Source organism: Protobothrops mucrosquamatus, unplaced genomic scaffold, assembly GCF_001527695.2.
Source record: "Protobothrops mucrosquamatus isolate PMUCROS unplaced genomic scaffold, P.Mucros_1.0 scaffold8, whole genome shotgun sequence".
Classification (NCBI taxonomy): domain Eukaryota; kingdom Metazoa; phylum Chordata; class Lepidosauria; order Squamata; family Viperidae; genus Protobothrops; species Protobothrops mucrosquamatus.
The window spans coordinates 2,298,661-2,309,261 of NW_015386395.1; the positions used below are offsets into that span (position 1 = coordinate 2,298,661).

The 10,601-nt window shown below is 42.4% G+C and overlaps 1 protein-coding gene across 1 annotated transcript in view; it reads left to right on the forward strand.

Moving 5' to 3' along the window:
- The first annotated feature begins 6,142 nt into the window (after window positions 1–6,142).
- The window catches only part of LOC107282493 (GTPase HRas), a 6,964-nt gene continuing 2,505 nt past the window's right edge, over window positions 6,143–10,601 (forward strand). The window contains exons 1-3 of the mRNA XM_015810270.1: window positions 6,143–6,271; window positions 8,105–8,237; window positions 9,128–9,306. Coding sequence (XP_015665756.1) covers window positions 8,127–8,237; window positions 9,128–9,306 — 290 coding nt within the window. The 5' untranslated portion in view covers window positions 6,143–6,271; window positions 8,105–8,126. The remainder of the gene's footprint in view (window positions 6,272–8,104; window positions 8,238–9,127; window positions 9,307–10,601) is intronic.

Below are 10,601 nucleotides of genomic sequence, written 5' to 3' on the forward strand. Positions count from 1 at the left end.
GATTGGCCTAGGGGGGGATTTTATAGGGATTTTAAAGGGATTTTATAATTTTAAATCTAATACAGGTCATTTAATATATATTTTAATTTGGTTTTTAGATATTTATTGTATTGTACTGTTTTTATTTACCTGTAAGCCGCCCTGAGTCCCTCGGGAGAAGGGTGGGGTATAAATGGGAACAAATAAATAAATAAATAAACTCTCAGAAACAAAAGATTGTTATATTTAGAAGGACATGACCTGCAATTTGGGTGGCATGCATTTTTATGGTATGAAAAGAATAAAACTCATAGATATTCCCAAAACCATTATATAAGAAATGCATTACTATCTGTATGGAAAAAGATAAAACCTAAAATTTACATAAAAATCCCAGGATGGCTATCAATGATGGAAGCTTTTGCTCACCCAAATCTAGTTAAATTTGGAAAAATCTTAACATATAAGGATATTTTGAATACAGATAGGAAATTAAAATCTAAACAAGATCTAGAAGACCAGGGCATTGACTTATCATGGTGCCCCCATTTGCAAATGCAATCAAAGTATGACAAAGATGTTAAAACATATGGTTTTTACAAAGACCAGACAATATTTGATAGGTGTTGACTTCTGATGAAAAAATGATTTTAAAATTGTATAACTTTTTATTGAATTTAAAAATGGAAGATGAACAAGTGAAAGAAACAATGATTATATGGGCAAATTTGTTTGGATATAACATAAAATTAGAAAAATGGCAAAATCTTTCGGAAAGAAATTATAAGCTGACAATGGCTACTTCGTATAAAGAAAACTTATATAAAATGTTTTATAGATGGAATTTTCCACCTGTTAAATTAGCAAATGTTTAAAAATATGTCTAGTAAATGTTGGAAATGCAATCAAAATCCCGGTACATACTATCACTTATGGTGGACATGTGTTAAAGCAAAAAAAAAAATTGGACCAAAATACATACTTGGTTAGAAAAGATGTTAGGAAAACATGTAGATTTTAAACCTGAACTTTTTTTACTAGGCATAATGCCAGAAAAATTTGACAAACAAAATGTATATTTAACATTACAGGTACTAACAGCAGCGAGGATTGCATTTGTGCAGCACTAGAAAAATGAGATAACACCATCGGAGGAAGCGCTAATTAAGAAAATACTGGACAGTGTGGAAATGGATAGACTCACATTGAGAATTAAAGAAAAAGAAGATACAGAATACTTTCAAACATGGAACTTATTTTATCAATGGTTGGAAAAATGAGATAGAGAGTAAGAACTTAACTTTTATGACTAAGCAAAAATTAACCCAGACAACACGTTGTTCATTAAGCACAAATGAATTGTAATGACAGAAAATTAATAAAATACTTTTAAAAAAAACAAACATCTTGGTGGGGACCAGAACTGGATGTAGTCTTCCAAGTGTGGCCTTACCAAGGCATTATAATTAAAGCAACTGATAATTAGTCAAGGACTACTTGTACCATGCTGGAATCTCAGCTACCTATAAAGTAAATCATCAATCAAATAGGAAGAAACAATCAATGAGACAAAGGAAGCTAGAATTCCCAAATACACATAATAATATACGAAGACCTTACAGGCAGTGTTCATTTAATGATTGCCAGTCACTGTATGATGGTAATAAAAAAGTAAATTGGGACCAATGCCTGCATTTACAACCTTTGCAGCATCCCTATAATGCAGGGGTGTCAAACTCAATTTCATTGAGGGCCGCATCACCATTGCGGTTGCCCTCGGGGGGGGCGGGTGGGTGCGGCCTACTGGGTGGGTGTGGATGAAGTGGGTGTGGCCTGCTGGGTGGGCATGGCCAGCTCTACATTGTTCGCGTCAAGGGTGCCTGTGGGGGCCTGGGCAGGAGTGGGACAGATCTGAGGGTCTCTGGCAGGGAGTGGGACCGGGGCAAGCGCCAAGACATGGTCCATTTCTTCATTCCTCACAAAGGGTGACACCCCCCCAGCATGCACCCAGGGGGTGGGGCCGACACAGCAGGGGCTGGTTCCTCACTGTTTCCAGACGGGCTTGTGGAGCTAAGACTGAATGCATTTCAGCATAGATGGCCACCACAAAATTGTACATTGGCTCCCGGCTGGCCTGGGCCAGGGCCAAGGCAGAGGGGGCCGTTCCCTCACTGTTTCCAGGATGGCTTTGCGGGCCACATGAAACCACTTCGCAGGCCGCATCCGGCCCCCGGGCCTTGTGTTTGACATGTCTGCTATAATGTGTTCGCCATTATAGTGAGTTAGTATACATTGTTCTGGGTGTCATCTTTTCTTCCCCCTTTCCCCCTGCAGATTGCCTAAACTATCTCTTCCTAAGCTGATTTTTTCTGCAGTGCAACACCACCAAAAGTGCTAAGGGCAAGTTAAACTCAGGTCCATGACCTTAATTACTACACTTCGGTGATTCTTGGAACCAGCATGCTGGTGTGGAATTCTGGGAGTTGAAGTCCACACATCTTTAAAATTTCCAAGGTTAAGAAATACTATTATAGTTGATTATTATAGAACCCTCCAGGTTCAGCTGCTGCCTGAAATTGACCCTAATCAGTTTCACTCTTTTGTTTGCCTCCTAAACTGCCTGCTCCATTGGATGTTTATTCCCTAATTATGTGTCTGCTTACTCTCTTGTAATCCTTTCCAATGAATGTACATCAATCCTTTTCTTGCTAATTATCCCTACACCAGGGTGAGCATTCCAAAACATAAGGGAATGGGAGAAAAGGGCTATACTTTGCCATTTTATCCAGCTTCTTCATGAGTTCAGCTCCAGAAACCTTCCCCTCCATTTGGTCTTAGCTGGCTATTTGGGGCAGTATTTCTCTGATGCTGTTAAGCAAAGGAAAGTTATAGGCACAGTCATGTGATTTTTCACTTAGTGACCACTTCACTTAACAATCAAATTGCCAGAACTAATTGCAGTCACTAAACAAGGACCAACTTACATTTGAAAATAAACAGACCATCCCATGTTGACCCAGGTAGGCCCTATCTGCATGTTCCATGATTCTTCCTAAGTAGAAATCTTTTCCATGCAGCCTGTGTAGATTCTACTGACTTCCTGGAATGTTTTGTACCATAAAACACCCCTGCTACCACACACAATGACCACGCTGCTTGGAACACTGAGAATCCTAGGTCAGGTACATCCGGAAGGTACTGTGTTGAAGAAACTGTTCTGAGCTTTGATTTCTTCTCAGACTGCTTTTCACAGCATTTTGTTACATCTCTTCAGTTGTTGGCTTTAGCAGAAAGACTTGTTTTGAAGCCCAAGTGGATCCTCTTTCGTAATAGCTCAATTAGAGCTCCTATGTCACCTATCACAGAACTATCTTTTTCTCCCCTCCATGTTTTTCAGCCTTGGTGAAGAGCTTTCGGGAAAGAGTCAGGTTCAAGTTAAGAACTCAGGATGCTATGGGAAGGGTACCAAAAAGATCAGAGCTGCTTTGTTGGATATTAATAAGCTCTCAAAGATTGAAAGAGGCCCTCAAAGGCCTCTTGTAAGGTGCAAAAAGCATATTTGCACATCCACTGTTCATTACATATTGTAATGTTCCATGATTTTCAGAGTCTGCAAACCAGAAATCTTTGAGCTACAGTAGCTATATCCATGAGCTCAAAAAGGAGTCCCCTCTCTGCAGAGTTATAGTTTTGTCGAGAATAAGGAAGATGACCCTGATGGAAATATGAAGGAACCATTACCTAGGCCAGGACTTTTCAACCTTTTCACCCATTGTACCACTTTTAGGATATGGCAACATCCGAGTACCACCAGTCGCCTAGCAAGGTGTCAAAAACTTGATGACCAAAAAAAAAAAAAAAGGAAAAAAGTGATAAAGTACAGGTAGTCCTCGACTTACAACAGTTCGCTTAGTGACTGTTCGAAGTTACAATGGCACTGAACAAAGTGCCCCCCAAGCCACAGCCGAGCAAGACACCTGCCTACCCACCCGGCCGCGCTCTTCCTCCTGTTCGAGGTTTTCATTGTTGTGAGCATTTCTGTTGAGGATTGGCAGCAGGGGTGGGGTGGGGGGGTGTTTGGTTTTTATTCCCCCCCCCCGGTCTGCTGGGTGGTTGCAGCAGGTTTTGGTCACTTCACATGACCCTGGGACACTGTGACCGTCATAAATATGAGTCAGTTGCCAAGCATCTGAATGTAAATCACAAGACCCTGGAGATGCTGCAACATTCCAGCTGATCGGCGCTTCTTCTGGGCTCAGCAGAAGCACCAGGATCAGTGCTGAGCTCCAGCTGGAGCCTGGCGCTGATCCTGGCGCTTCCGCTGAGCCCTGACAGCCCTGCAGCTCCAGCCATCTCTTGCTCAGTTCTGCCACTGGCTCAGCTCATTCCCCTCCCCCACTACTTTTCTAGGATGGTCGCGTACCATCTGCCAGGTACCAATGTACCACAGGTGGTACCCGTACCACTGGTTGAAAAGCCCTGACCTAGGCAAAAGAGGCTGAAGCATTTATTTTTAAGTCTAGAACTACAAGAAAACATTCAGAAGTGGTTCAGGTAGACACTTTCCCAATTCACTAATAAGGAGGAGGCACAATGACAATGAAATTTGTAAGACTGAGGTCAGTCCCATTAGGTAGACTAAACCAACTCAACAGGAAGGCCAAAATACTTTGAGATTGGGTGTAATAACACAATTGTAAGTGCTCAATGCAAACCTATTTTGTATAAGGTGGCAGATAACATTTTGCTGGGCATACTAAGTGTCTCAGCATATGTGCAAGTTTGGATCCCAGTTGCCTGCAGATAGGAGTATGTAGCCTGAAACTCCTATCCCTCAGTTCACTCTTTAGGATAACTTTCTTCAATTTGATAATTTCCAGATACCAGTGATTAAGGAATGATGGAATTATTGCCTAAAAACATCCATACTCAAAGCCTGTTCTGAGATAGAATTTTTATTATTAAATGTTCATCCCACTGAATCCTTCCAGCTTCAGAGCTGCTTAACAAATAAAAAAATCCAACAAAACCCATCACCTCCCCCCCCCCGAACACAATACACAATATAACATAGCCTCCGCTGTTATAGATGGGGAAGCAGTGTCTTCTTAAAGTTTTTTAAATTAATTTCCACGTGGACAAAGACTCCTTAGAATAGATCAGTGGTGGCAAACCTATGCCACGGGTACCAGAGGCGGCACTCAGAGCCCTCTCTGTGGGCACGCGCGCCGTCGGCCCAGTCCTAGGCCTTCAGCTGGGTTTTATAAAACCTTTTCGCTTTAGGCCTCCACCGCCGTGTGCAAAAAAAAAAAAAAGGTTCAATCAGTCAATTTCAACTTCTGGCGAGAAAAAAAAAGATCTTACAAAGTTGGAATTGAACTTTTTAGTCCCACCCAGTCTGCCGTTATCATCGTAGCCACGCCCACCCAATGGGCCATGCCAAGCCAATGGGCCACACCCAGCCAATGGGCCACACCCACCCGGCACTCAATGGTGCATAAGTGGGTTTTGGGTTGCAGTTTGGGCACTCGGTCTCTAAAAGGTTCGCCATCACTGGAATAGATGAACGGAACAATGGAATACCCTCCAATGAAATAAATTCCGTAGCTGATCAAATACAGCTAAGGGCAAACAATAGAACGGCTCTCCCAAAGGTGCTTTTTTCAAGAGTCAACTGGACTTTCTTGGTTTTCTTTGAATTTGTTTTTCTTTGAATAGAGCTGCTGCTTTATGGGGCCATGTAAATCCGATACCGCCCAGGCTTTTAGAAGATGTAAATTGGGAGTGGCCATAATTTTCCCGGTTGGTGCAGGTAGACTACCCTTCACACAGAAGCTCCATTCAGCTACCGCTATCGCATTCGCCGCTTTTAACTTCCACCGCTGGCTCATTTGCTAGTACCATGGGGGGGGGGAGAGAAACCACTGGAAAAGAGGCTCTTCTTTTTAGACTCTTCCCCCTTCACCGCGTTCGTACCACTTCCTGCTAACGCTTTTGCTTCTCAGGTCCCCGCCCTTGCCATTTCAGCAGCTCCTCTAGCCTGACCCATTTATCTCGTCTCTATGGTATCGGCGTCTACGATTGGTCGTTCTGGGGCGGTACCTCCAGCCTATTGGTTGGGCGGCCCTGCGTGGCCGGGCGCGGAAGGGAGCTGTCAGGTTACAGGGGGAGGGGACTTTCATTGCCGGCCCTAGGCCCTGGCCTTGGAGGAGGAGGCCGCCCGACACCGCTAGCCCTCTGTCCCCATGGGGGGTGCCTGAGTGCGGTTCTCCTTCCCCTTTCTACGGGTTGGGTGAGTGCGTATGGCAGGGGGTGTGGTGGGGTGGGGGGAAGCATTGATTTAATTGCACGAAGAGTTGCGCTAAGGAATGGAGCGCTGGGATGGTCGGGGACGAAGGGAAAGGGAGGCTGAAGATTCATTCTGGAGGTGTCGGTGGGGGAGTTCTCCCAAGTCCTTAAAGAGGGCAGCCATTGAAGGGCTGCACCAGGGTGGGGCCCTTGTTTGGGAATCCTGGCAATTTTGATAGACTGGGTTGCTGCGCGCGCGGCGGAGGGGAGGCTCTTGCAGTACAGTACCAGCTCGCGGGCCATAAGCTGGCTTTGCTTGGCGGTGCTCGCTTTTGCCCCCCCCCCCCGTAGGGGAAGAAGTCTGCGATTCGGAATGCTGCTAATAAGCTGACTTCGGTGACCCCTCGCCTTCCTTATGGGAAGTGGCGACTGCACGCTTTGCGTTTTGCAGGTGCGCTGATTCAGCAGATCTGGACTTGTTAGCTTGTCAATGAAGCTACTTTCTGCACAGGAGGAAAGAGACATCAGAAAAATCAGCAGCTCTGGATTCCATTAGTCTTTGCCTCTATATTTTTCCATGAAATGCAAACCTTTAGGAGCCTTTGGTAACTCCTTTAGTTTCTGTGCCATAACCGAACATAAAAACATGGAAATGGGCAGGTGGACCAAGGCAGTCATAGAATGGATCCCACTCGATAAAAAGCATCCTTGAAAGAGACCTAAAACAAGATGGATTGATGACATCAGCAAGTATTGTGGGTCCAATCGCAAAAGAAAGCTCAGGACCATATTGGTTGGAAACATGTGGAAGAGACCTTGATCCTGCAGTGGATAGACAATGGCTAAAAGGATGATGATGACCCGAACATAACTGTCTCTCACTATCTTATTTCTCTTCTCTCTCTTAAGCCTTGAAAGGGACTTCCATGCTAATCAATCTATTAAACATACTGTAAATATACTCTTAAAGGTACTGTGTAAAGAAATAGTAAGAACCCATGGAGCTATATCCCATCTCATTTTGCTTTTTACTACCTGTGGGCAAATGTATATATGTATTTTGCAGGGAGATGCACACAGGCTGCCATGTGATGCATCCACTCCAAAATTGTTGGAAGTGTTTCTGTTTAACACAGACACAAACAGGAAAGTGAGCATGTGTCAAAAATACATACAATAGTCAGCAAGATACAGATGGGTAAGCGTACAGGACCAATCAGTAGCAGGTACAAACAAAATTATGGTCGGCACAGATAAAGGAATAGAGGTAGAAGAGACAGAAGTTACAGAAATTGTGTTGAAAAAGGGACACCAAAGAAATGGCCACACCCTCACAAGAAAACCAAGAGACAAAGGGAATGGGACGGGTAATTATACCAGCCAGAAAGTGAAAGAAATCCTCCCAGAATAAGAATTTTGGAGATAAAGAATTGTTAGTGGAAGGTTAGGCTTCCCTTTTTCCAATCAGTTTTGGAAGAGATTCCTGTTTCCATAAGAGATTGGTAGAAATCCTGGTGTCTTGAGCTTTTCTAAGTTAAATGACAAGAAACCTCTTTATGATGATGATGTTATCCATTCAGTCATGTCCGACTCCTGGCAATTCTGTGGACCAGGTCTCTTCAAATCTTCTGATCTTGTACTACTATTGTCTGATTCAAACAACATCAAACTCTATCTGCTTACCCTAGTGAAAGCCATTGATTCTCAGAAAGAAATAGCAGCAAATATTCAGAAATTGTTGTCCAAATGTGACTTTTAAGATCACATGAATACTGAGAAAAAGATGAATTTACTGTAGTATCTTCTGTCGGTTTTAATTTTCTTTTTTTTCCTTTAGTTTGTCCTGGAGCCCAGCAGAAATGACGGAATATAAGCTGGTAGTTGTGGGTGCTGGTGGCGTTGGAAAGAGTGCATTAACCATACAGTTAATCCAGAATCATTTCGTGGATGAATATGATCCCACTATAGAGGTATATAATCACTGCAGCACTGGCACTGACCTTTGAATTGCCCAGTGTCCGCATTCTCTTATTCTGTCTTGTTCAAAGAGTTCATTGCTCTTTGATTCTGCCATCTGTCCCATTGTCCTTCCTAGGTTTCTTAAAACACAAAATACACATTTACTGATTGTGAATGTCTGACTCCTGCTGCATCCTTTTTTAATGAGCTACATATATTTTAATACAAGATAGCACAGTTCAAAGTTGCTCGGTGCTTTATCTGGCTGCTTTTATTGATATATATGGTATATATATCTCACACAGGCACACATACATACTATATATGTGTGTATATATATGTGCATGTGTATACATGTCTGTGTGTGTTTATACATATACATGCACATATATATATATCTATATTGTTTAAGCTTTTAACTGTACACCCTCTAGCTCACTCTGAGAATGATATGGATGATATCTAAATTTAACCAATAAAGAAAGCTTCTTTCCCTCTTTTGGGGGGGGGGAGAAACATTGCCCTCCTCCCCTACAATTGCTCATTTCCTTAGCCCTTTTGGGAAAGACATATACTCTGAAGTTAGGATTAACATGCTCAATGGGCTTAACAGTTTAACCCCCCCCCCCCAAAAAAACCCTAAAAGCTCATAGAAAAGCCAAAAATCTTGGTTAGGGTTAGATATAAATTCTGACTAGCAAAAGGATGACTACTATAGCTGACTAGCTACAATCTTTTTCGCTTCAAGACTATCTCCTTTTTTTTCCTGGTAACTGGAGTTTTTTATGTACCGTAATGTTGTGACAAAGTACTTCCTTGTTTCTGCCTTTTGTTTTTTCCTTCTCCCATGTTTCTCCTGTGTTACATTTTTCTCTCTGTGTGGGTGTGCTTCTGAATTCAGGATTCCTACCGGAAGCAGGTGGTGATCGATGGAGAGACATGCCTTTTAGATATCCTGGACACAGCTGGGCAGGAAGAGTACAGTGCCATGCGTGATCAGTACATGAGGACAGGAGAAGGCTTTCTGTGTGTCTTTGCTATCAACAATACAAAGTCTTTTGAAGATGTTCACCACTATAGGTAAGAGGACAAGTAAAGTTCTGTGGTCCATCAGTCAGCATCTCTTCTTTTTTTTGTTAGCTTCTCTCCAGTAGCAATGATGTACCCAAAACCTCTCTAATACTGAAAATATGATGGAACTTTAAGACTGGAAATCTCTTACAGATTTTTTTTTTTTACTAAGAATGGGGGGGGAAAACTAATTGGTAATATTGCTAATTAAAAAAGAATGACTAAGGGAAGAATTGCATTATGGTGTAACTTTAAAGAGAGCAGAGAGATGATACATTTGTAACTGCCAAAAAGATTAGAAATTGCTGCTTCATGTAGCTTTTTTTCCCATTTGTACTATTCCCATTTTTTCTTCATCTTACTTTATATCATTTCATGCTTTTTTATTTCTATGAAAACCTTTAATAAAAATCATATGAAAATATGAAACTTCATTTTGTGTGTCATGCAAACATCCATTTAAAGTGTCTCTTCCAAAACAAAATAAACAGGATTTCTCCAGAAAACTAAATGAGCAGCAAGCCTACTCCAAATTCAAGTGGGAGGGGGGAAGGGAGGGACGGACGGAGGGAGGGAAGGAGAGAGAGAGAGAGAGAGAGAGAGAGAGAGAGAGAGAGAGAGAGAGAGAGAGAGAGAGAGAGAGAGAGAGAGTATGCAAGTAGAATAGAAAAGACTAAAATAGAATAGTTCATTGGCCAAGTATTATATATAAGGGAATACGGTTACTTTATATTTTTTATTTCAGTTTTGAAAGTCTCAGACTTTTCTTTAAAGCCAGACTACTTGCATTTTAATTGCATATATAAACACTTTATTGATAAGAACTGTTCTGTGATCTGACAAAGATATTTTTTGCTCAAAATAGCTGGGTTTTTGTTTTTTCGGTGGGATGGGATTTAAAGCAGCCAAGGGTTTAAAAGAGAAAAGTATTCAGGACCTCCCACCCCATGCTATCATTCCTCCATTCAGACTCATGGTTTTGATTACTAAAGCACCAAAACTGAGGGAAAGGGAATTGTATTTCTAATGTTATATTGCATGTAATCTGGATTTCAGTCCATCTATTTTAAATAGAAGAGAACACGCAGGGCAAAGTGAAGTGGCTGTGGCTGTGGCTGCCGGCGCCTCGGCATAGTCAGCTGACTCCATCGCTGACTATAGGGGGCGAAATTCTGGCCCCCTCGGAGAGGGTGCGCAATCTGGGGGTCCTCCTGGATTCGCGGCTGACGCTGGAAGACCAGTTGTCGGCCGTGACCAGGGGGGCGTTTTATCAGGTACGCCTGATACACCAGTTGCGACCTTTT